Source organism: Pristiophorus japonicus, chromosome 4, assembly GCF_044704955.1.
Source record: "Pristiophorus japonicus isolate sPriJap1 chromosome 4, sPriJap1.hap1, whole genome shotgun sequence".
NCBI lineage: Eukaryota > Metazoa > Chordata > Chondrichthyes > Pristiophoridae > Pristiophorus > Pristiophorus japonicus.
The window spans coordinates 252289274-252316913 of record NC_091980.1 but is presented as its reverse complement, the minus strand read 5'-3'; the positions used below and the strand labels follow the sequence as shown (position 1 = coordinate 252316913).

Genomic DNA, 27640 nt, shown 5'->3' with positions numbered 1-27640 from the left:
TGTGGGTGTTGCCGGCAAGGCCAGCATTTTTTATCCATCCCTAATTGCCCTTGAGAAGGCGGTGGTGAGCCGCTGTCTTGAACCACTGCAGTCCTTGTGGTGAAGGTACTCCCATAGTGCTATAAGGGAGGGAGTTCCAGGATTTTGACCCAGCAACGATGAAGGAACGGCAATATATTTCCAAGTCAGAATGGTGTGTAACTTGGAGGGGAACTTGCAGTTGTAGTGGCATTCTCATTCAAGTTGACAGCAGAAGTCCAAGTTTATAGATGAAGAATGGGCATTTGAGTGAGACACTGGAGGACAACTTCTACCCATGTAAGCACACTTAAGTATGGTCTCTGCCTTCAAGAGAAGAGAAAAATGTTACACGTAGACCACTCAAGGTAACGCTAAGAATAATCCCAATCCAAAAATAAAAAGTTTGCAAGCCTGGTACTTGGGGAGGAAGTTCATATATTTACACAAAAAAACTGAACCTATGCATGTTCACAGTTCATGACTTATGAGATCAGTCTCACTTATTGACTCTTCCTAGCCTTTCCCCATCCCCATCCCCCAAAAATCCATTATTTTAGCTTATTTTGGGAACCGGATACAAATTTTGATATGGAAAGATTTCTATTCTCCTTGTGACCGGGATGATCTGGAAGCATTATTTCACCATTAATACTATTCTAATTGTTCAAGTCACCGTCTGTCAATCAGTATTCTATCTTTGGGAGGGAAAGAAAATTCATGTGTTTCTGCACAATGCGTGAATTTGTGACTTGAATTGTGCATGTCCTTGTTTATTTTTAACATTTCCAAATATGATCAAGGTGAACCATATTCTTTGGGGGGGGGGGTAGGAGAGTGTTATTTTTACATTTGGAGCCATAATTTGAATATTCACATCGTGTCTTGATACTAATTTAATGTTCAATTTGAGCAAAGAACATAATTAGCTTCAGAATGCATCCTTGGATAGCAGAGCACAGAATGACGTCAGATACTATCTAAATCCTGAGTCAAGGTGATAGTGAATGTTTTGATCAGTACCAGAAAATGCTGATGTTACCCAAAGGTTGTCCTTCAGTCTGTTCATTCAGTTTGAATTTAAAAGCTATGTACTCCACTCTACTATTGGAGGGATGTTCTTATCGGACACTAACAGGATGAAAATTAACTTCAGCAAATCAGCCGTACATTATAAACCCTGGCAGATTTTCCTTTCCTCATGCTGAAGTTGAATTTCACCTTCCAAACAGCTTTAGGGAGTATCTGCTGTAGATTCTAAATGTCAGTTCATTTTAATAGAACGTCTCTTACTTATTTTGAACTACGAAGCAAAATGAACCATGTAGATAGTAAGGCATAAAATATAAAGCATTGAAACTGCCATCCTCATGTTGAAGGCCAGTGACTGTTGCTTCTAATATTTACCCTACTGATTTGTAACACTATAGGCTAAATTTTTCTATGTGGTGGATTTAATGCAGGAATAGCACTAAAACTGCAGTTCTGCCCATCAGTATAGCACCACCAAAAACCAGCCCAATTTTCGCTGCTGCACTTTTGTTACATATTCATGGCAGATTTCCATCACTATTAGCACGTTCTGTTTAGGCAATCCACCTCTTCTGGAGGGTGAAGGGAGAAGAGAGCCTATTTCCCCTGGTGGGGTATCCAGAACAAGGGGGCATAATCTTAAAATTAGAGTTCGGCCACTTAGGAATGAAATCAAGAAGCACTTTTTCACACAAAGGTAATGGAAGTCTGGAACACTCTTCCCCAAAAGGCTGTGGATGCTGAGTCATTTGACATTTTCAGGACTGAGATTGCTAGATTTTTGTTAGATAAGGATATCGGGTATGGCAAAAAGGCAGGTAAAAGGAGTTGTGGAATAAATCAGCCACGATCTAATTGAATGACGGAACAGACTCGAGAATCTGAATGGTCTGCTCTCATTCCTATATTCCTATGATCTTCTGTAAAATCCAGTGCTGCTGTAGGAACTGAAAACACTAAGGGAGCCATTTTGTGGCTGCTTTAATATGGCTCGCTGCAGTGTCTGAACCTGGCACTTCTTCAGGGCCAATGTTCCCTTTAATTTTGGGGGGGTATGCGCGGCCCATTCAAATTCCTGAGCCTGTGCAATTTTTACTATTGTGCAGGAGCTCCAGACAACTGTGCAACTTAAAGGGAACATTTAAGGGTTCAGGGCACTGAGCCCACAAATTTAAATACTTTTAAGTCGAGGTGTTAATGTTTATAATCAGCAAAGGAGCACCCTCTTTTTTTTGGCCCAGAAGGAAGGTGGCTCATGAAGGGGATAATCCAGGCTTGTAGGAGGAGGTGGCCATGGCAGTGGTTACACCTCCAGCAGCCCCACATGACTACTCAGTTCCAGAAAATGTTTACTGGTTTCTCCAAACAGCCAAAGTATCTTGCAACAGTACATTGCAATAAAGATGTTTCCCAGAAGCCATCACCTTGCCCTCACTCCATCATGCACCATCTTCAACTTAGCACCTTTATGCAGGAGGTACCACAATACCTTTTAGCAACATAGAAACATAGAAAATAGGTGCAGGAGTAGGCCATTCGGCCCTTCGAGCCTGCACCGCCATTCAATAAGTTCATGGCTGAACATGCAACTTCAGTATCCCATTCCTGCTTTCTCGCCATATCCCTTGATCCTCCTAGTAGTAAGGACTTCATCTAACTCCTTTTTGAATATATTTAGTGAATTGGCCTCAACAACCTAATGTGGTAGAGAATTCCACAGGTTCACCACTCTCTAAATGAAGAAGTTTCTCCTCATCTCGGTCCTAAATGGCTTACCCCTTATCCTTAGACTGTGACCCCTGGTTCTGGACTTCCCCAACATTAATAAGAACATAAGAACATTAGAATTAGGAACAGGAGTAGGCCATCTAGCCCCTTGAGCCTGCTCCGCCATTCAACAAGATCATGGTTGATCTGGCCATGGACTCAGCACCACTTTCCTGCCCGCTCCCCGTAACCCTTAATTCCCTTATTGGTTAAAAATCTATCTGTGATTTGAATATATTCAATGAGCTAGCCTCAATTGCATCCTTGGGCAGAGAATTCCACAGATTCACAACCCTCTGGGAGAAGAAATTCCTTCTCAACTCGGTTTTAAATTGGCTCCCCCGTATTTTGAGGCTGTGCCCCCTAGTTCTAGTCTCCCCGACCAGTGGAAACAACCTCTCTGCCTCTATCCTGTCTATCCCCTTCATTATTTCAAATGTTTCTATAAGATCACCCCTCATCCTTCTGAACTCCAATGAGTAAAGACCCAGTCTACTCAATCTATCATCATAAGGTAACCCCCTCATCTCCGGAATCAGCCTAGTGAATCGTCTCTGTACCCCTTCCAAAGCTAGTATATCCTTCCTTAAGTAAGGTGACCAAAACTACACGCAGTACTCCAGGTGCGGCCTCACCAATACCCTGTACTTTTGCACCATCTTCTCCTGCAAGTGTTCCACTACTCACGACTGAACATGTTGCAAATCAGTGAAAGATTCAATCCCCCAAGACTCCTGCTGCAAATCACCTCATAATCTCCTGCCGCTGTAGGAGAAGTAGGAAGTTAGGACTGAAAGGATTCACAAGAGTAGGCATCAAGGTGAGATACAGTAGTCTTAAACAATGTGAAGTTTGTCAGATTTGCTGTTGGTGTGTTTCTTTTGTTACTCATAGGATATATGCAAAATGATTTGGGGCAATATGGGCGATGCCTGTGTGAAAGAGTAGCAGAATGATCTCCAAATGGGAGCTTTGGTAGTTGTGGAGGAGAGCTCAATGTCAACAAGTGACTGAATTAAGTTTGCTGCTCAAGGAGGATTGTCATGTCAGAACACAAATCTGAGACCAGCTGAAGGTCACTGTTAGAAGTTTAGGGTCTTGTTATGGATAGTCTCTTGGGTTCAATCGTGCCAGCCACTCCTGTCAGCATCTTGTGTTTAGGGTGTGCCCATTCCTCCCAGTATCTAACTATATGATAGTGTGACGCAAGGGTGTAACAATGGTATCCCCATATGATTTGAATTGGATATTTTGTGTCTTTTACATGTCGTCGTCATCATCATAGGCAGTCCCTCGAAATCGAGGAAGACTTGCTTCCACTCCAAAAGTGAGTTCTCAGGTGACCAATTCCAACACGGGAATTATAGTCTCTGTCACAGGTGGGACAGACCGTCGTTGGAGGAAAGGGTGGGTGGGGAGTCTGGTTTGCTGCACACTCCTTCCGCTGCCTGCGCGTGTTTTCTGCATGCTCTCTGCAACGAGACTCGAAGTGCTCAGCGCCTTCCTGGATGTTCCCCCTCCACTTAGGGCGGTCTTTGGCCAGGGATTCCCAGGTGTCAGTGGGGATGTTGCACTTTATCAAGGAGGCTTGAAACATTTCCTCTGCCCACTTGGGGCTCGCTTGCTGTGTAGGAGTTCCGAGTAGAGCGCTTGCTTTGGGAGTCTTGTGTTGGGCATGCGAACAATGTGGCCTGCCCAACAGAGCTGGTCGAGCGTGGTCAGTGCTTCAATGTACATGTGCACTTCTTCAAACTCTTTGAAGATAGAGCAAGAAATACTTGGTAAGACTAGGCCAGTTATTAATTGTTAAGCTACTTTATTACAAAGTGAGTGAGCACATTAGTTATTATCAAATTCATTTAATTGAATCAGTACAACTTGTCTTTGCTTAATAATACAAAATAATGAACACGCTATACTCCCTCATCAGTGGGGCAGCTTACTTGATTTAGAATAACTTCTAACCACATTGCTGCACTCTAACCTTCTCTCAGCCATTGCAGAATCTGATTGACTGCCTGTGTCTCTTTTTTTTTAATTCCTTTCGTCATAAAGGAACAAATTGGACTTTCTCAGGAAACTAATAATCTTTATTGCATCTACCACTTAAAATAACATTTTCCTGGTTAAGCCCCTTGAACATTTACCTGGAAAAGAAAGTACATAGAAACATAGAAAATAGGTGCAGGAGTAGGCCATTCGGCCCTTCGAGCCTGTACCACCATTCAATAAGATCATGGTTGATCATTCCCTCAGTACCCCTTTCCTGCTTTCTCTCCATACCCCTTGATCCCTTTAGCCATAAGGGCCATATCTAGCTCCCTCTTGAATATATCCAATGAACTGACATCAACAACTCTCTGCAGTAGGGAATTCCACAGGTTAACAACTCTCTGAGTGAAGAAGTTTCTCCTCATCTCAGTCCTAAATGGCTTACCCCTTATCCTTAGACTATGTCCCCTGGTTCTGGACTTCCCCAACATCGGGAACATTCTTCCTGCATCTAACCTGTCCAGTCCTGTCAGAATCTTATAAGTTTCTATGAGAGATCTCCTCTCATCCTTCTAAACTTCAGTATATAAAGGCCCAATTGATCCAGTCTCGCCTCATATGTCAGTCCAGCCATCCCGGGAATAAGTCTGGTGAACCTTCGCTGCACTCCCTCAATAGCAAGAAGATCCTTCCTCAGATTAGGAGACCAAAACTGAACACACTATTCCAGATGAGGCCTCACCAAGGCCCTGTACAACTGCAGTAAGACCTCCCTGCTCCTATACTCACATCCCCTAGCTATGAAGGCCAACATACCATTTGCCTTCTTCAACGCCTGCTGTACCTGCATGCCAACTTTCAATGATTGATGAAAGGTCTTGTTGCACCTCCCCCTTTCCTAATCTGCCACCATTCAGATAATCTGCCTTCGTGTTTTTGCCCCCAAAGTGGATAACCTCACATTTATCCACATTATACTGCACCTGCCATGCATTTGCCCACTCACCTAACCTGTCCAAGTCACCCTGCAGCCTCCTAGCATCCTCCTCACAGCTCACACTGCCACCCAGCTTAGTTTCATCTGCAAACTTAGAGATATTACATTCAATTCCTTCATCTAAATCATTGATGTATATTGTAAATAGCTGGGGTCCCACCACTGAGCCCTGCGGCACTCCACCAGTCACTGCTTGCCATTCTGAAAAGGACCCGTTTATCCTGACTCTCTCTCTCTCTCCTGTCTGCCAACCAGTTCTCTATCCATGTCAGTACATTACCCCAAATACCATGTGTTTTAATTTTGCACACCAATCTCTTGTGTGGAACCTTGTCAAAAGCTTTTTGAAAGTCCAAATGCATCACATCCATTAGTTCTCCCTTGTCCACTCTACTAGTTACATCCTCAAAAAATTCCAGAAGATTTGTCAAGCGTGATTTCCCTTCCGATCCTGTCGCTGCTTTCCAAATGTACTGCTATTTCATCTTTAATAATTGATTCCAACATTTTCCCCACTACTGATGTCAGGCTAACCGGTCTATAATTACCTGTTTTCTGTCTCCCTCCTTTTTTAAACAGTGGTGTTACATTAGCTACCCTCCAGTCCATAGGAACAGATCCAGAGTCGATAGACTGTTGGAAAATGATCACCAATGCATCCACTATTTCTAGGGCCACTTCCTTAAGTACTCTGGGATGCAGACTATCAGGCCCCGGGGATTTATCGGCCTTCAATCCCATCAATTTCCCTAACACAATTTCCCGCCTAATAAGGATATCCTTCAGTTCCTCCTTCTCACTAGACCCTCGGTCCCCTAGTATTTCCAGAAGGTTATTTGTGTCTTCCTTCATGAAAACAGAACCAAAGTATTTGTTTAACTGGTCCGCCATTTCTTTGTTCCCCATTATAAATTCACCTGAATCTGACTGCAAGGGACCTACGTTTGTTTTCACTAATCTTTTTCTCTTCACATATCTATAGAAGCTTTTGCGGTCAGTTTTTATGTTGCCAGCAAGATTCCTCTCATACTCTCTTTTTCCCCCTCCTAATTAAACCTTTTGTCCTCCTCTGCTATATGACAACATTCTCCCAGTCCTCAGGTTTACTGCTTTTTCTGGCCAATTGTTGTGCCTCTTCCTTGGATTTAACACTATCCTTAATTTCCCTTGTTAGCCACGTTGAGCCACCTTCCCCATTATATTTTTACTCCAGACATGGATGTACAATTGTTGAAGTTCATCCATGTGATCTTTAAATGTTTGGCATTGTCTATCCACCGTCAACCCTTTAAGTATCACTCGCCAGTCTATTCTAGCCAATTCACGTCTCATACCATTGAAGTTACCTTTCCTTAAGTTCAGGACCGTAGTCTCTGAATTACCATATTATGGTCACTTCCCCAAGGGACCTCGCACAACAAGATTGTCAATTAGTCCTTTCTCATTACACATCACCCAGTCTAGGATGGCCAGCCCTCTATTTGGTTCCTCGACATATTGGTCGAGAAAACCATCCCTAATACACTCCAGGAAATCCTCCTCCACCGCATTGCTACCAGTTTGGTTAGCCCAGTCAGTATGTAGATTAAAGTCCATATAAGATTTTTGTTTATATACAAAATGAATAAAAGAAAATTTTAAAGGTGGCTGAGCTCTTTATCAACTCCACCATTTTTGCAGTGTTTTCTGGATTTAGCACTTGGCCTTGCCAAGAGCATCCCATGCTGTTTATAACAGCAATTAAAAGGAATTGGAATATTGGGAGCAGAGGTTGTAGTAAAATACACACTTCACCTTAGAAGGTAGGGAGATTAGGCACATTGTACTGAGTTCAATGTTTTTACTTTATTAAAAAAAAATTGATTACAGGAATTTGTTTTTCCCCGAAGACAAAACTTAAGGATCCCAAGTCCAGTTTTAGGACTTTGTCCTCCATTATTCCTCAAACCATATTTTAAGTGAAAGTATAACGGGCCCGAAATTGGTCGACATAACGCCGGCGTACCGCCTAAAAGGGTGATTTTGGTCAGAAAACAGCTACATACCACACGGCGGATATTCATCAATGACATACCGCCAAGCGGTATGCACACCGTCTGCTGTGCAGGACCGTCCAAAAAGTGCAATTTTCATCGCGTACTGCGGACATACCACCAGAGCTGCGTACCGTCCTGGAAAAGGTGGTTTTACGTGATGGTAAGTGGCCAGGAAGCCACCATTTTGGAAATCGGGAACTGTTAGCTAAAGCAGCAGCTCTGTATCTCTGAGATGAAAAGTGATTTTAGAGTGCAATTTTGATTGGAAAATGTAGATTTACTATTACTGAGTAAATTATTAAGATAGAAAGGCATTTTATTAATATTTATTTGATCGAAAAATATTGTGGAGACTTAAAAAGAATAAGGCCTGTGTTATCTCAGCCTGTATTGATGTCAACCTGCCTAATGGAGGAACCAAATGTGAGGAGGTTTATTGAGCAGAGTTATAAGGCTCATGGAAGAGGTCACAGAATGATGTTGAGGAGGAGCAAGCCTTATCCACAAAGGATCTTTGGGGAGAAGTGTTCATACTTGGAGCTGACCGATCGACAGTGCGTCCGAAGGCTTCGCTTTCGAAAAGAGGTCATCACTGAGATTTGCCAGCTCATTAAGGTAGACCTGCAGTCCAGTAGCACCAATATTACTGCATTCTCTGTTGAGATGAAGGTGACTCTGACACTTTCCTTTTATGCATGTGGGTCTTTTCAATCATCAGCTGGGGACATATGCGCTATTTCTCAGTACACTATTCATCGGTGCATTCGACAGGTAACTGAAGCACTGTATGCACACCAGATGGAATTTATAAACTTCCCAGTGACGAGGGAGGCTCAGAGTAACAGGGCTTTGGGATTTGCACGCATTGCCGGCTTCCCCAAGGTGCAGGGTGCTATTGACTGTACCCATATTGCCTTGCGAACACCATTACAGGAGGCGGAGTTGTACCGAAACTGTAAGGGATTTCACTCCTTAACGTGCAGCTAGTATCGATCATACACAGCGGATAATGGCAGTGAATGCCAATTTTCCAGGGAACATTCATGATGCGCATATCTTGCGGGAGAGCACTGTGTTTGACCTGTTGAAGTCTGAGCTACAAGGTAAATGCTGGATGCTGGGCAACAAAGGATTCAGCCTCGCTACCTGGCTCTTGACACCCGCCCCCCACCCCCCCGCGGAACTCTCACACAGAACCCGAGCAACAATAGAATAAAGCCACACGTAACATAATTGGAGTGCTGAAGCAGTGCTTTCGATGTTTGGACCACTCGGGTGGCAGGCTGCAGTACTACCCTGAGCAGGTTGCTAGATTCACAGTGGTGTGCTGCACGTTGCATAATATAGCAATCATGCGGAGACAGGAATTGCCACAGGGAACTGCGGGACCGACGGAGGAGGAAGAGGAGGACAATGAGGGGCAGGAGGTTGACAAGCTTGCAGATGAACCCATGGCACCACCCCCAACACCAAGGCGGAGGGCACAGTGAGCGTATGCCACTGCAAAATTGTTACGTCAGCAGCTCATAAATGAACACTTGCTTGAATGCGGAGAGCTGCATTTTGGGACCCTCATGACTGTTACCCCAAAAGTTTGACACTGTACAAGAGTGGTTAAATACAATTCAAACATTTATCTAAACATTTTAAAAATATACAACAATTTCCAAACTTTGAAAAAATTAACAACTGTTTTTACAACTTTAATAAGAACTTTAACAGCAACTTTAAAAAAGTTTTATAACTTTAATAACAAACCCTTTCCACGCCCTTGGTCCCTTCCGCGGCCGCGTGGTACACCACCCGTGGGATTATTTCCCCTCCCGCCCCCCCCTTTCTTACTACAGCCCTTCCCTTTCTCAGTGCTCGTGGGCATGGACCTCCCTGGGTATATAGCAAACTGGCGTCCAGCACTTCACCCCAAGTGCTGTTGTTGTCGCTTGGTGGGGGGAGGGGGTTGGTGATGGAGAGAGAGATATTGCAGGCACAATAACTCTGAGGTCTCGGGAGAAGCTCGCGATGTGGAGGGCGAGGCTTCAGAGCTGAGAGATGGTGTCAGCTCCCCACCCTTGGATGCTGTCGACCTGACTACTATGGCACGTGGGGGTTCCGCGCCATGCCTCGATCCTGTCGATTGCTGCATGGCTTCGGCGGTTCGCTCCATCGCGGCGATCATACAAAACCTTTCCTCCGATTGCCGCTCTGATCGAGCCGCAATGTTAGTGACTATTGTAGTCATGGCCGTGAGCAGCTCTCGACCTATGTTGACACTGGCCTGTGACAGACGCACATGTCCTGGTACACGCCTACAGCAACCGACTTTTCCTGCACCAACCTCAGTCGATGCGGCAAAGGGGCTGCAACACGGGGGGAGTCTTGCTGCACACAGCTTTCAGCAGATACAGAGGACCCATGGGGGAATCCCATGAATATAGATTCCGTGGTGGTAGAGGATGTTCCAGCTGTCCCACGTGGAGCTTGGTGCATCCTCCTCCGTCTCCAACACCAGCTCCACCAAGGGAGCAAGGGAAAATGATTTCTGGGCCGTAAGGACTGCTTCCCCCGCTGCAATCCCAGCCGAACGGTCCCCCTGCGAGTTGAAGTTCTGAAGCTGGAGGGGCATTTGGCCGGGGATTGCAGCGGATTCGGGGGTGTGGAGCGGTGGACACTGGCCCAGCGGAGGGGAGAGGTCCTTCGGGGGCCCGGTATTGTAGCGGGGGAGAGGTCCTTCGGGGGCCCGGGATTGCAGCGGGTCCAGCGGAGGGAGAGGTCCTTCGGGGGTCCGGGATTGCAGCGGGGGAGAGGTCCTTCGGGGGCCCGGGATTGCAGCAGTGGGGGGGGGGGGGAAAAGAGTCCTTCGGGGGTCCGGGATTGCAGTGGGGGAGAGGTCCTTCGGGGGTCCGGGATTGCAGCGGGTCCAGCGGGGTGAGAGATCCTTTGGGGGTCTGAGATTGCAGTGGGGGAGAGGTCCTTCGGGGGTCCGAGATTGCAGTGGGGGAGAGGTCCTTCGGGGGTCCGGGATTGCAGCAGGTCCAACTGATTTCACTTTAAATGCTGGATTGTATAATATAGAAATGAGCAGGCATTTTAGGGTGCAGAATACAGCAGTGATCAACTGCTGATAATGTCTATGGGCTAGACTTTCCCTAAAGTCCCTCACCGCCCGATTGCCGCCCAGAAACACCGCTAATATTCTGTAACTAACGCTGGTGAAAATTTCCATAATTAAGATAAAAAATATCGCCCGGCGAGAAAATGGATCTTCCACCAAGATTCTTGGCGGTTAAAGGCGAAACTAGCTGAAACGGGCAGTTCTTACCAGAATGAATGGTAAGTACTTAAAATTTAGTCCGAGGCTGCGGTTGGGTCTAGGGAGAGGGGAAAAGTCAAAAATTATTTTTTCACTTAAACAAAAAATAAAAAGTTAGCAAACATTCTCAAGACACTTTTTAACATAATTGCCATTTTAGAATTTAAAAAATAATTATAAAAAACCTTTAACTTGCCTTTCTTTGCAGGGTACTCACCTGCCGCCCTGTTTCAGGCAGCTTTTTGTGGGCGGTTTCCTCGGCGGTGTGTATGGGTCCTCATTGAGGCAAAACTTAGATCTTGGCGGTGCACGCAGATGCATGTGGGCGGTTTGCTCCCCGGCGGTCTTTTCAAAATGTGGGCGGAACTCTTTTTAAAAAAAAATAAAATAAAGAGGAAACTTTCGCCGGGCGGTTTTTCATCAAACAGCAACTGTACCGCCGCAAATGAAGGCGAAAGTCTAGCCCTATGTCTTGGTAAAAGTTGTCTTACAGTCGCTAATCCCTCAGTGTGAATGTCATTATGAATCAAAGACAGGAGCGGGCTTCAGCTTGCTTCAGCGTCTCTGGTTGCCCTGACAACTTCAGCTTTTCTATGGAGTTCCTATGGAGTGGAGGGTAGCCAATGTAACCCCACTTTTTAAAAAAGGAGGGAGAGAGAAAACAGGGAATTATAGACCGGTCAGCCTGACATCGGTAGTGGGTAAAATGATGGAATCAATTATTAAGGATGTCATAGCAGTGCATTTGGAAAGAGGTGACATGATAGGTCCAAGTCAGCATGGATTTGTGAAAGGGAAATCATGCTTGACAAATCTTCTGGAATTTTTTGAGGATGTTTCCAGTAGAGTGGATAAGGGAGAACCAGTTGATGTGGTATATTTGGACTTTCAGAAGGCGTTCGACAAGGTCCCACACAAGAGATTGATGTGCAAAGTTAGAGCACATGGGATTGGGGGTAGTGTACTGACATGGATTGAGAACTGGTTGTCAGACAGGAAGCAAAGAGTAGGAGTAAATGGGTACTTTTCAGAATGGCAGGCAGTGACTAGTGGGGTACCGCAAGGTTCTGTGCTGGGGCCCCAGCTGTTTACACTGTACATTAATGATTTAGATGAGGGGATTAAATGTAGTATCTCCAAATTTGCGGATGACACTAAGTTGGGTGGCAGTGTGAGCTGCGAGGAGGATGCTGTGAGGCTGCAGAGCGACTTGGATAGGTTAGGTGAGTGGGCAAATGCATGGCAGATGAAGTATAATGTGGATAAATGTGAGGTTATCCACTTTGGTGGTAAAAACAGAGAGACAGACTATTATCTGAATGGTGACAGATTAGGAAAAGGGGAGGTGCAAAGAGACCTGGGTGTCATGGTACATCAGTCATTGAAGGTTGGCATGTAGGTGCAGCAGGCGGTTAAGAAAGCAAATGGCATGTTGGCCTTCATAGCAAGGGGATTTGAGTACAGGGGCAGGGAGGTGTTGCTACAGTTGTACAGGGCCTTGGTGAGGCCACACCTGGAGTATTGTGTACAGTTTTGGTCTCCTAACCTGAGGAAGGACATTCTTGCTATTGAGGGAGTGCAGCGAAGGTTCACCAGACTGATTCCCGGGATGGCGGGACTGACCTATCAAGAAAGACTGGATCAACTGGGCTTGTATTCACTGGAGTTCAGAAGAATGAGAGGGGACCTCATAGAAACATATAAAATTCTGACGGGGTTAGACAGGTTAGATGCAGGAAGAATGTTCCCAATGTTGGGGAAGTCCAGAACCAGGGGTCACAGTCTAAGGATAAGGGGTAAGCCATTTAGGACCGAGATGCGGAGGAACTTCTTCACCCAGAGAGTGGTGAACCTGTGGAATTCTCTACCACAGAAAGTTGTTGAGGCCAATTCACTAAATATATTCAAAAAGGAGTTAGATGAGGTCCTTACTGCTAGGGGGATCAAGGGGTATGGCGAGAAAGCAGGAATGGGGTACTGAAGTTGAATGTTCAGCCATGAACTCATTGAATGGCGGTGCAGGCTAGAAGGGCCGAATGGCCTACTCCTGCACCTATTTTCTATGTTTCTATGTTTTCGCGCATGCCCAGAGTTTTTCGCGCAGACTTGAAGCTCTCTTTTTCCCCCCCCTACCCTCCGACTAACTTCAGAGAGCGCTACTCCAAATTCAAATAATTCTTTGGCGAAAGTCATGATTTTTTTCTTCTTTTTTTTTCTCAGTGCAAACGGGCACCAAAAAAATGGCCGTGCATCCTCTTGGGCACCAAAAATCGGCAAAGAGGAAAATGGAGCCCAATGTTTCCAACTCATTGTACCACTCAGCTCTATCTTTGACTTTCATTACTATATACAATCATAGCAGAGCATCTCCAGCAATGGTTTATCTTCCAGACCTCACACCATTAACTGGAGCGTTTCAAGGATCCATCCTTGGCCCATTTCTCTTCCTCACCTACTTGCTGCCCCTAGGTGATATCATCTGCAGACATATGGTCAGCTTCCACATATACTTTGAAGACACCCAGCACTATCTCCTCACCACTTCTCTCAACCCCTCCACTGCCTCTGTGCTTTTTGGTCTTTTGTCCAACCTACAGTCTTCGATGCACTGCAGTTTCCTCCAGTTAAACATCATCTTCGACCCTGCCACAAACTCAGTACTCTTGCCACTGATTCCATCCTCCTCTCCGGCCAGTTTCGCAGGTTAAACCGGACTGTTCACATCCTCAATGTCCTAATCGACTCTAAGCTGAGCTTCAGACCTCATATCCATTCCATCTTCCTACTTCCACCTCTAACATCGCCTGCCTCCACCCCTGCCTCAGTCCCATCTGCTGCTGAAACTCTCATCCAAGCCATTTTCACCTCCAGACTCAACTATTTCAATGCTCTCCTAATCAGTCTCCCATGCTTCATAAACTTCAGCTTATTTAAAATTCTGGTGCCATATCCTATGCACCAATCCTGCTCAACCACCACTCTTGTCCTTACTTACCAACATTGGTTGCTTGTCCTCCAACACCTCCAATTTAAAATGTGTATCCTGTGTTTAAATCTCTTCATGGCCTTGCATCTCTCTGTCTCTGTAACTGCATACAGCTGTACAACTCCCCCTCGGATTTTCCATTCTTCCTACTCTGACCTCCTGTGTATCAGCCTCCCTGTACCCCTACCATTGGCAACCATGACTTTAGCCAGCTTGAATCCACACACTGGAATTTTCTCCCTAAACTCCTACGTATCTCCACCCTCTATCCTCCTTTAAGTCCCTCCTTAAAACCCACCTTTTTGACCAAGCTTTTGGTTACCTCACATCTCTGTTTGGCTTTGTGCCCATTTTTTCCCCTGATTTCCTCTATGAAGCACTTTGGGACATTTTTCTGTGTTGAATGCGATATGTATATGCAGGTTGATGTTAACATGACATTTTACCTAATATCTGTTGCATTAACCAACTGATGCTTCTTCTTAGTGAGTTTTTATGGTCATCAAAGGTAAGCATGTCAACACTGATGAACACAACACTTTACTAATTCAGCATTGAACACTTCCAGGTCAGGTATAGCACAGCTTACCACTCTACTCTGTGCCTTAACTTCAATCTCAATAGAGTATCCACACTGTTCCATGTACCATGCCATATACTAACCTTGGTTTTCTCCTGTTCTTGGTACAAATCTTACTATTGTTGCAATATAAGAAAGCTGTTCAAGGCCTTTTGGTGGTCTTTCTAAAGTAGTGGCCTCAATTTTTGTATTTTCTCGTCATTGAATTGATGTCTGAAGTTATCAATATCACTCTAATACCAACACCGGGGCACTTCTCATTTACCATCTTGTTCTGTTGAGATGACATTCTGATTGAATTGAAACTTGTCTTCAATCTTTCTCAGACCAGGCTTCAAAGTCTGCACATTCTAGCTTAGGATTTTTTCAAATGGTAATGTATGAAGCAGATCAGCAATTGAGAGAGAATTATCCTTAGGATGGTCTTTCATATTCTCTGAAGTTTACCCTTCATGTTTAAAATTATCTTAATTTCTTCCTGTGAAGGCTCAGTTCCCTTTTAGGCTGCCTCGGCTATAAAAGGCTGAGGCTTGTTGTGAAATAGAAGAGGATCACGCGTCTCTTATGAGGGAGTAGGCCTTTAACCCTTGGAGTGCACCAGTAAGTTAGCTTGTTGAACAGGGGCACTTCCTTTTGGGTATCTTTTCTTTACCTCCCTCGCAAAATATATAAAGGTCTGTTGAATCTAGCATGAGTAAGTCAAACTGCAATAAGGCCAACATTGGTTGGATGAAAGAAAAAAACATTAAATTGGATTTCAGCCAATTGGAAAGAGCTCTTAAATTATTTCCATCCCTAAAATAGAAGCTTGATCAATGGAACCTGAGGCTGAAGTATAACTTTTATATATTTTTAAAAAGGTATAATTTCATGGAATTAAATGATACAGTAGATAATGATTTAAGAAATAGAAAATAATAGATCAAATGGCAAACCAAATTATTTTATTTTTATTTCATTTTTGGGATCTGGGGGTCATTAGCAAGGCCAGGATTTCATTGCCCATCCATAGTTGCCCTTGAGATGGTGGTGGTGAGTTGTCTTCTTGAACCGCTGCAGTCCATGTGGTGAAGGTAATCTCTCTCTGTGCTGTTAGGTAGGAAGTTCCAGGATTTTAATCCAGCAACGATGAAGGAACAACAAAATATATCTAGCAAAATATGTCCAAGTCAAGATGGTGTGTGACTTGAAGTAGAACTTGGAAGTGATAGTGTTCCCATGTGCCTGCTGCCCTTGTCCTCCTTCTAGTTGTTAAATTTATGAATATATAACCTAGTAATAAACAGCTCCTGATATGAGCAACATTACTGTAACAAATATTGAGCTGAAATTTTCCAGTCTGAAAACAGTCCAGTCTTCACAAAATTCCCTGGAGATCCCCGTTATAAGGATTAAAGACACACCCTATCTCTTGATTTAAGTAGCCAGACCAGCTGTGAATTTTTCAAAACTGTGCTACAAAGGTCTATCACAGTCTGAAAATGTATTATTTTCATTGTTAAAATAACATAATTCTTAAAATTGTTAATTGTTTGTCACTTTAATTGCTTGAACTATTTTTTATTTGCAGGAGAGGTATTTGATTACTTGGTTGCTCATGGAAGAATGAAGGAAAAGGAGGCAAGAGCTAAATTCAGACAGGTATATACTCCTACATACATCTTGGATGTTGATGGAGAAAATTGAATGATAAAACTAAAAATTAGTTTGAATGGATTTTAATAAATTCTGGTTAATAAATATGAGAGAGGTATATGAACAAAGAAACAATAAATATGCTGCTTACCTTTAGCTTTTGATCTAGATTTCAATATTTAGGTCACCAGCTGAGTTCTGAGTACACCTAAAAGATGCATTTAGCAAAGTAGTGTATTTGCTCAAAATTAAAGCTGCAAAAGTGCATTTTAAGTGCAGGCAGAAAATTGGTGGTACATATCCTTTAATTTGATGCTCAATTTTTGGCATATTATCAGCAAGTAAAAATATATTGAAGTTGATTGCCATTTTTTTATTTCACTCGAGAATTGTAAGATGAGCAGAGATTTCCTATCTTGCAGAAAAGAAGATATTTCTTAGTAATTCTGATATAGAACATAGAATAAAATATTCTATAGACGACAGATTCTGCAACAGTTAATCACTGAGCTAGTATTTATGAGATACATAGAATCATAGACGTTAACAGCATGGAAGGAGGCCATTTCGACCTATTGTGTCCGTGCCGGCCAACAAGAGGCTATCCAGCCTAATCCCACTTTCCAGCTCTAGGTCCGTAACCCTGCAGGTTACGGCACTTCAAGTGCACATCCAAGTACTTTTTAAATGTGGTGAGGGTTTCGGCCTCTACCACCCTTTCAGGCAGTGAGTTTCAGACCCCCACGACCCTGTGGGTGAAGAAATGTCCCCTCAAATCCCCTCTAAACCTTCTACCAATTACGTTAAATTTATGCCCCCTAGTTGTTGACCCCTCTGCTATGGGAAATAGGCCCTTTCTATCCACTATACCTAGGTCCCTCATAATTTTATACACCTCAATGAGGTCTCCCCTCAGCCTCCTGTTCCAAGGAAAACAAACCCAGTCTATACAATCTGTCCTCGCAGCTAAGATTATCCACTCCTGGCAACATCCTCGTAAATCTCCTCTGTACCCTCTCCAATGCAATCACGTCCTTCCTGTAATGCGGTGACCAGAACTGCACACAGTACTCCAGCTGTGGCTTAACCAGTGTTTTATACAGTTCAAGCGTAACCCACCTGCTCTTATATTATATGCCTCAGCTAATAAAGACAAACATTCTGTGTGCCTTCTTAACCAACTTTTATTTATCTGGCCTGCTACCTTCAGGGTTCTGTGGACATGCACTCCCAGGTCCCTTTTTTTCTCTACATTTCTCAATGTCCTACCATTTAATGTGTATTTCCTTTCCTTGTTAGCCCTCCCCAAGTGCATTAACTCACACTTCTCAGGATTAAATTCTATTTTCCCACCTGACCAGTTGATTAATATCTTCCTGCAGTCTACAGCTTTCTTCTTCATTATCAACCACACGGCCGATTTTAGTATCATCTGCAAACTTCTTAATCACACCCCCACTATTCAAGTCTAGATCATTGATGTGTACCACAAAAAGCAAGGGACCTAGTACTGAGCCCTGCACCTCGGCCCTAACCCTAACCCTAACCAATGTCCTAGGGCGACTGTTTGCTAGTGCTGTTGGGGTGGGTTTAAACTAATATGGCAGGGGAATGGGAACCTATGCAGGGAGACAGGGAAGTAGAATGACGGCAGAAGCAAAAGATAGAAAGAAGGAAAGTAAAAGTGAAGGGCAGAGAAACCCAAGGCAAAAAGCAAAAAGTGCCACATTACAGCAAAATTCTAAAGGGGCAAAATATGTTAAAAAGACAAGTCTGAAGGCTCTGTGCCTCAATGCGAGGAGTATTCGTAATAAGGTGAACGAATTAACTGCGCAGGCAGCAAGTAACGAATATGATATAATTGGCATCAGGGTGACCGAGGCTCGGAACTCAACATCCAGGGGTATTCAACATTCAGGAAGGATGGACAGAAAGGAAAAGGAGGTGGGGTGGTTTTTCTGGTTAAAGAGGAAATTAATGCAATAGTAAGGAAGTACATTAGCTTAGATGATGTGGAATCGGTATGGGTGGAGCTACGGAATACCAAAGGGCAGAAAACGCTAGTGGGAGTTGTGTACAGACCACCAAACAGTAGTAGTGAGGTTGGGGACAACATCAAACAAGAAATTAGAGAAGCGTGCAATAAAGGTACAGCAGTTATCATGGGTGACTTTAATCTACATATTGATTGGGCTAACCAAACTGGTAGCAATGCGGTGGAGGAGGATTTCCTGGAGTGTATTAGTGATAGTTTTCTAGACCAATATGTCGAGGAACCAAATAGAGGGCTGGCCATCCTAGACTGGGTGATGTGTAATAAGAAAGGACTAATTAGCAATCTTGTTGTGCAAGGCCACTTGCGGAAGAGTGACCATAATATGGTAGAATTCTTCATTAAGATGGAGTGTGACACAGTTAATTCAGAGACTAGGGTCCTGAACTTAAGGAAAGGTAACTTCGATGGTATGAGATGTGAATTGGCTAGAATATACTGGTGAGTGATACTTAAAGGGTTGATGGTAGATAGGCAATGGCAAACATTTAGAGATCACATGGATGAACTTCAACAATTGTACATCCCTGTTTGGAGTAAAAATAAAAATAAAACGGGGAAGGTGGCTCAACCGTGGCTAACAAGGGAAATTAAGGATAGTGTTAAATTCAAGGCAGAGACATATAAATTGGCCAGGCAAAGCACCAAACCTGAGGACTAGAAGAATTTTATAATTCAGCAGAGGAGGGCAAAGATTTTAATTAGGAGGGAGAAAATAGAGTATGAGAGGAAGCTTGCTGGGAACATAAAAGCTGACTGCAAAAGCTTCGATAGATTTGTAAAGAGAAAAAGATTAGTGAAGACAAACGTAGGTCCCTTGCAGTCAGATTCAGATGAATTTATAAATGGGGAACAAAGAAATGGCAGACCAATTGAACAAATACTTTGGTTCTGTCTTCACGAAGGAAGACACAAATAACCTTCCGGAAATACTAGGGGACCAAGGATCTAGTGAGAAGGAGGAACTGAAGGAAATCCTTATTAGGCGGGAAATTGTGTTAGGGAAATTGATGGAATTGAAGGCCGATAATTCCCCGGGGCCTGACAGTCTGCATCCCAGAGTACTTAAGGAAGTGGCCCTAGAAATAGTGGATGCATTGGCGATCATTTTCCAACAGTCTATTGACTCTGGATCAGTTCCTATGGACTGGAGGGTGGCTAATGTAACACCACTTTTTAAGAAAGGAGGGAAAGAGAAAACAGGTAATTATAGACCAGTTAGCCTGATGTCAGTGGTAGGAAAAATGTTGGAATCAATTATTAAAGATGAAATAGCAGTGCATTTGGAAAGCGGTGACAGGATCGGTCCAAGTCAGCATGGATTTATGAAAGAGAAATCATCCTCAACAAATCTTCTAGAATTTTTTGAGGATGTAACTAGCAGAGTGGACAAGGGAGAACCAGTGGATGTGGTGTCTTTGGACTTACAAAAGGCTTTTGACAAGGTCCCACACAAGAGATTGGTGTGCAAAATTAAAGTACATGGTATTGGGGGTAATGTACTGACGTGGATAGAGAACTGGTTGGCAGACAGGAAGCAGAGAGTCGGGATAAACGGGTCCTTTTCAGTTTTCAGAATGGCAAGCAGTGACTAGTGGGGTGCCGCAGGGCTCAGCTATTTACAAATGCATTAATGATTTAGATAAAGGAATTGAGTGTAATATCTCCAAGTTTGCAGATGACACTACGCTGGGTGGTGGTGTGAGCTGTGAGGAGGACGCTAAGAGGCTACAGGGTGACTTGGATAGGTTAGGTGAGTGGACAAATGCATGGCAGATGCAGTATAATGTGGATAAATGTGAGGTTATCCACTTTGGGAGCAAAAACACGAAGGCAGAATATTATCTGAATGGCGGCAGATTAGGAAAAGGGGAGGTGCAACGAGACCTGGGTGTCATGGTACATCAGTCATTGAAAGGTGGCATGCAGGTACAGCAGGCAGTGAAGAAGGCAAATGGTATGTTGGCCTTCATAGCTAGGGGATTTGAGTATCTGAGCAGGGAGGTCTTACTGCAGTTATACAGGGCCTTGTTGAGGCCTCAACTGGAATATTGTGTTCAGTTTTGGTCTCCTAATCTGAGGAAGGACGTTCTTGCTATTGAGGGAGTGCAGCGAAGGTTCACCAGACTGATTCCCGGGATGGCAGGACTGACATGTGAGGCGAGACTAGATCGACTGGGCCTGTATTCATTGGAGTTTAGAAGGATGAGAGGGAATCTCATAGAAACATATACAATTCTGGCGGGACTGGACAGGTTAGATGCAGGAAGAATGTTCCCGATGTTGGGGAAGTCCAGAACCAGGGGACATAGTCTAAGGATAAGGGGTAAGCCATTTAGGACTGAGCTGAGGAGAAACTTCTTCACTCAGAGTTGTTAACCTGTGGAATTCCCTACCGCAGAGAGTTGTTGATGCCAGTTCATTGGATATATTATGGCTAAAGGGATCAAGGGGTATGGCGAGAAAGCAGGAAAGAGGCGAACGATCAGCCATGATCTTATTGAATGGTGGTGCAGGCTCGACGGGCCGAATGGCCTACTCCTGCACCTATTTTCTATGGCCCCAAGTTTCCACATGATTTGCTCCTGATTTTTAGGAGCAACTGGTGTAGAACGGAGTATCTTAGAAATCGGAATTCTCCACATTTAGTTTGCTCCAGTTCTAGTCAGTTAGAACAGTTTCACTTTGGAACAGAATTTTTTTTTCAAAAGTGGGCGTGTCCGGCCACTTACGCCTGATTTCAAAGTTTCTTGAGTGAAAACTTACTCCAAACTAACTTAGAATGGAGTAAGTGAAGATTTTTGTACGCTCGAAAAAACCTTGTCCACACTTTAGAAAATCAGGCGTAGGTTACAAATCAGGCGTAGGGAATGGTTGGGGGGGGGTTTAAAGGGAAGTTTACAAACATTAAACACTTCAGTTTTACAAATAAAGAGCCATCATCAATAATAAATGATAAATACATCAATAAATCAACCAATAAATCAACCAAAAAAAATTAATAAGAAATATATTTTTTTTAAATCAATAAATAAAACATTTTCTACTTACCGACTGCAGCACCGGGAGCCCTCCAACAGCGTGCTGGGATGCCCCCCTCAGTGTGTCTCTGTCAGTGTCTCTATCTCTCTGTCTGTGTGTCTCTCATTCTCTGTCTGTCAGTGTCTGTGTTTCTGACAGCGAGGGGAGGGGGATGGGGGGAGCAGAGGGAGGGATGGGGGGAAGAAGGGGGAGGGATGGGGGAAGAAGGGGGAGGGATGGGGAGATGGGGAAGAAGGGAGGGGGAGAGATGGGGGGGAAAGAGGGGATTGGCGGGGGGGGGGGAAGAAGATTTGGGGGGGGAAGGAGATTGGGGGGGGTGGGGGAGAAGGGGGAGGGAGGCTGAACGGGCCAGGCCCGAGACTTCGGGCAGGGCCCGTCCCCAGCACCAGATTTACAGGTAGGTGGCATTGGGTCGGGTCGGGGGGATGGTGGGAGGGAGTTCGGTTCGGGTCGGGGGGAGGGAGGGAGGGAGAGGGAGGTCAGGTCGGGGGGAAGGAGGTCAGGTCGGATCCAGTCCGGGGGGGGGAGGGCGAGTGTCGGGTCCGGGGGCGGGGAGGGGTGGGCGCGTGTGTCGGGTCGGGGGGGGGGGGCGGCGAGTGTTGGGTCCGGAGGCGGGAGGGGGGGGGCGGGTGGGTGTCGGGTCCGGTCCGGAGGCGGGAAGCGGGAGTCGGGTCGGGAGGAAGCAGGAGCTGGCCGTGGGAAGAGCCTTATTCACGCAACCCCAGTGAGGCTATTCGGCCAGGGCTAGGGGCTGCGTGCTTCGGGCCCCTCCCACACAGTTTCGGGCGCCTGGAGCTACTGCACTTGCGCACCCACTGTAGCGTGCATGTGCAGAGGTCCCGGCACTGTTTTCGGCGCAGGGACCTGGCTCCGCCTCCTACAGCTCCTGCTGTGCTGCGCCGAGGAACAGAGGACCTGCAGGGAGGTGGAGAATCTGGAGGGTTTTTTTAGGCGCACTTTGTGGCGCGAAAAACGGGCGTCCAGGTCGGGACTGCGCCGTTCTAGGCGCGGCTCGAAACTTGGGCCCTATGTTTCTGTAATCCCACAGGAAACATTCTGCCAGTCACAAAAACACACATCAACCATTATCCTTTGCTTCCTACCTCTGAGCCAATTTTGGATCCCATGGGCTTTTACTTTCATGACCAGTCTGTCATGTGGGACCTTATCAAAAGCTTTGCTAAAATCCATATACACTACATCTTATGCATTGCCCTCATCTACCCTCTTGGTAATCTCCTCTCAAAATTCAAACAAGTCAGTCAGACATGATCTTCCCTTAACAAATCTGTGCTGACTGTCCCTTATTAATAAGTGTCTTTCTAAATGTAGACTTATCCTGTCCTTCAGGATTTTTTCCAGTAATTTTCCCATCACTGAGGTTAGGCTGACTGGCCTGTAATTACTCAGTCTATCCTTTTCTCCCTTCTTAAACAAAGGTACCACATTAGCAGTCCTCCAGTGATCTGGCACCACACCTGAAGCCAGAGAGGATTGGAAAATAATGGTCAAAACCTCTGCTATTTCCTCTTTTGCTTCGCTGAACAGCCTGGGATACATTTCATCTGGGCCTGGGGACTTAACCACTTTCAAAGCTGCTAAACCCCTTAATACCTCCTTTCTCACTATGCTTATTTCATTTAATATTTCACACTCTTCCTCCTCGATAGCAGTGTCTGCATCTCCCCTCTCTTTTGTGAAAACAGACACAAAGTATTCATTAAAAACCATACCCACATCTTCTGCCTCCACACACAGATTACCCTCATGGTCTCTAATAGGCCCTACCCTTTCTTTAGTTATCCTCTTGCTCTTAATATATTTATAAAACATCTTTGGGTTTTCCTTGATTTTACTTCCCAAGAATTATTCATGCTCTCTCTTTGCTTTCCTAATATCCCTTTTAATTTCACCCTTGGATTTTCTATACACCTCTCGAGATTCTGCAGTATTTAGTCCTCAGTATCTATCATAAGCTTCCCTTTTTTTCTTTATCCTACCCTGTATTTCCCTAGACATCCAGCTTAGTGACCTTTGCATTTAATGTTATTTGCACATTAATTATGAGAACAAAAATATTTCAGATTTCCAGCATCAGCTGTTCTTTTAAGATTCAGTTCTTGTATTTTTGGAAAGGTTTTAAAAAAAAAATTAATGAAATTGTTTTGGTCACCTGCTCTCCTTACGACATATGAATGCAGGAGCACCTGATTAAAGAATGTGACAGTTCTGTTCTATTCTGTACCTTAACATTAATAGTAACTGTGAAAAGAACACCGAAGGTGGAACGTCAGGTAAAAACAGTGCATGCAGAGCACTGGTTGTGGCTTAGGTCATCATCATCATCATCATCATCATAGGCAGTCCCTCGACATCGAGGAAGACTTGCTTCCACTCTAAAAGTGAGTTCTCAGGTGACTGTACAGTCCAATACAGGAATTACAGTCTCTGTCACAGGTGGGACAGACAGTGGTTGAAGGAAAGGGTGGGTGGGGAGTCTGGTTTGCTGCACGCTCCTTCCGTTGTCTGCGCTTGGTTTCTGCATGCTCTTGGTGATGAGACTCGAGGTGCTCAGCGTCCTCCCAGATGCTCCACCTCCACATGAGGTGGTCTTGAGCCAGGGATTCCCAGGTGCCGGTGGGGATGTTGCATTTTATCAAGGAGGCTTTGAGGGTGTCCTAAAAACGTCTCCTCTGCCCAGCTGGGGCTCGCTTGCCGTGTAGGAGTTCCGAGTAGAGCGCTTGCTTTGGGAGTCTCGTGTCAGGCATGCGGACAATGTGGCCAGCCCAACGGAGCTGGTCGAGTGTGGTCGGTGCTTCGAAGCTGGGGCTGTTGGCCTGAGCGAGGCTTAGGTACTGCATAGTCATCCAGTCTGTTGAAAATTTATTACAGTATACTAAATATGTTATAACCTATAGATTTTTAGATCAGGTGAAAAGGAGGGGGCATAGTACATAAATATTTGACTGCAGTTTTATAAAAATGTTGTAATGTGAAGGTATAATATGAATGTACAGGATAAAGATGATATAAAATCACTTAATGATTGTTACAAATGTGGTATAGATTAAGTTTCACTTAATTTTATTGCCAAAATCCAGTTTACAATTAAAGCCCTATAAGTGATCGCATCCAGTTTCAATCAGTATAACTTAAACTCAGTAGAATCCCTTTAGATTTACAGTTCAGGATGTCCATAATCAATTTGTATGACGAGAGGTATTAAGTTGCCTGTCTGTCCGATGTATATGTTGACCTTCATCCTGACAGAAAATAGCAAGAGCTTTGCATGAGGTGTTGATGCCAGCTGGTTGAAAGTTTCTTTCACAGCTTACACTCAGGTCAAAAGGTAGAAATTTTTACTCCAAGATATCATTTGACTAAGTAACAGTCCCTAACCATTGCCTGCAAATGTGGTTAGCAGCTGCTGTTTAGACTGGGCTAGAATATACAGTTGTGTACAATGATAGCATGATTTCACTGTATGTGTATATTCTTTATAGTAGTTGATGGTGCAAACTTTTGTTTGATTAGTTTAAGTCCATGCATAAAGTAAACTTATCTTGAGTGTTTTAATGCAAGGTATAACTATAATAGTGCTACCTCAATTCCATCCCCTTCAATTTCATCCCCCTCCTGGCCACTTTCTTGGGTTCAACCAGACTTTGCAACCTCGGTATCCTATTCATCTCCGTATCCTCTCTCGCTAAGACCCTCTACTTCCACCTCTAACATCGCTTGCTTCCACCCCTGTCTTCGTCCATGTGCTGCAGAAACCCTCATCCATGCCTTTGTCACATTCAGAGCCGAAGATTAAAATTTTCTTCTAGTCGGCCTCTCCTCCGACATGTTTTATAAACTTCAGCTCACCCTGTTCAACTCTGCTGTTCGTATCCTGCCTCGCTTATCCATCACTCTATGTTACCTCCTCTAACCATACAAACCCCCCAAAAACTCTGTTCCTCTGACTCTGGCCTCTTATGCAGCCCCTTGCTTTTGTCTTACCATTGTCGGCTGGGCCTCATGCTCTAGAATCCCTCGCTCAACTCCTTCATCTCTTTTCTTTTCTTCAAGACCCTCCTTAAAACCCTCCTCTTTGACCAGTCACCTCTCCGAATATATCCTTCTCTAGTTCAACATCCATTTTGCCTGGTTACATGCCTTGAGATGTTTCTCTGCATGACTGGTACTATAGAATTACAAGAGGTTGTTGATGGAATGTCAACCATATCAAATGCAGCAGAGAGGAAGAAGAGATACAGAAAGCCACAGTTGCAGTCAGACAGGATGCTGTTTTTGACTGACCAATGCAATCAGTGCTGAGCAGCGTAGAATCCAGGTTGAAAGAGCTTGAATACAGAGAGGTGGGAGCAGTGTTCTCTAAGATGCGCGCATGAAGGACCATGCAGCAATCTGGAATGTACCACATATTAAAAGAAACCAGGCCGCTCACAACAAAGAAAATTTAGAGGCATTATTGGGTGACAGCATATTTTCAAAATGGCAACATAATAGAGTAATTTGGAAATAAAGGGAAGGTTAGAGATTGGGAAGTAGTTTGAGAAAGTGGTAAGATGAAGGGTGAGTTTCTTGAGATGGAGGATAATGCCAGAGGATAGAGACAAGTTGATACTGTATCAGCAACCATGGGGCTGAGAAAGTCAAGTTTGGTTGTTGTGAACTGGGACTGAAGAGAAGTGAAAGAGCAGGTAGTCGGCTTCATGGATGAGCTGAGTTTGTTGGGTAGATGGCCGAGAATGGGGTGGGTGAGGACTCAGTTGGATAGACAGCAAGCAAGAGAATTTGGAGTTGAGGGAGAGGGGGGATGAAGGGGAATATGTGGGACTATCAGCAAAGGCAGTGGGAGCTATTTGGATGACTTTAATTTTGGACACAAAAGTACATCAGTTTCTTGCATTTAAAGTCCGAGGGGATGATGGAGAAGAATAGTCTGAGGTGGAGGAAAGGAGTTTGGGGTTATTTCTGTGAGGAAAATGCCAGTATTTGTGCAGATCTGAGTGATAAATCACTTGTTGGAATAAATCAATTTCTTAGGCTTTGAGATCCATAATGTAGCCTATCTTGGGCTGGATTTTCAGCTCTCAGGTTTTTTTTGGCGAAAACGGTAGCGATACTTGAAACTTACCGTTACTGCTGCGCTACTGTTTTTGGGCCGAACTTTCGGGTTTTATGTTTACGGGGGTGTTGCATGAGGATTCATGGCGCAAAAACGTGAGTTTCGCCAAATTTAGTCCGGGGCCAAGAGCGCTGCAAGAGAGGCTTTGGTGGTGGGGGGGGGATTCCCAAAAACAATCCAGAATCATTTACAAGGCACCTATCTATTGAATTGCTGAAAAAAAATTAAAAAATAAAACCTTTAACTTACTTTTTTGCAGGTTTTCATACTCACCGCTGCTGGCAGGGCTGCACCAACAGGTTTGACCTGTCGGTATTTTGGGCGTGGCATACGGGTTGGGAGAGAGCCGAAAGTCCGACGGTAACGCAATCCGTGGCGTTGCACATCGGCACTCCTCTACCCGGTGGTATGTCCCAATTGCCGCTGTAAACAACGAGCGGAGGATTCCGCCCAGGCTTTGCGACCGAGGTTTTGCCGCAGAGGGTCAAATCGCGGCGAAAACCCAGTCGCAAACTTCTCAAAAATCCGGCTTTTTTCCACTACCTCCACCATATTGCCCTAATCGGTAAATCTTTGCTGGGAATGTCACTTTAGCACAGTATTAGTACATCAATGTGCTACACTATCACATAGTAAAATTCCTTTGCTCTGTATGCAGTATAATTTTCTATCTACACCCTGATTTGCTTATTGTACTTAATTTTACTTCTCTAAATATTTACTTGAATCTTTGTTTCTGCCAAATTCAGTGTAGATAGAACTGGACTGAGATTATTCTCTGCATCCTGTTTTTCCTCTGTGGCTCTTCTGTGACCTTTTACTCACCCCGCTGAGAATATCAAAATACATTTGAACACTTTATATAATCCTTTCTAGGTCTAAAGGTCACAAAATGGTCTGTTCAATAGTTAAATAATGTGTTAGATGAGCTTTACTGCTCGGGAACAGTAGCCTTTTTAGCCTTTACCCAAGTGTTTTTTTCTGTTATTTTTTCTTTGAAATCCTAGTTCTGTAATGTTTGTACTTTTCTGGTTCTCTTCTCCCATTTCCAGTCC

At 44.3% G+C, this 27640-nt stretch overlaps 1 protein-coding gene across 10 annotated transcripts in view; it reads left to right on the top strand.

Annotated features, from left to right (window-relative positions):
• Positions 1-27640, top strand: part of mark3a (MAP/microtubule affinity-regulating kinase 3a) — a 224857-nt gene that overhangs the window by 137074 nt on the left and 60143 nt on the right. For all 10 annotated transcript variants that reach the window (XM_070879326.1, XM_070879329.1, XM_070879322.1 and 7 more), the window contains one exon: positions 16289-16359. In XM_070879326.1, coding sequence (XP_070735427.1) covers positions 16289-16359 — 71 coding nt within the window. The remainder of the gene's footprint in view (positions 1-16288; positions 16360-27640) is intronic.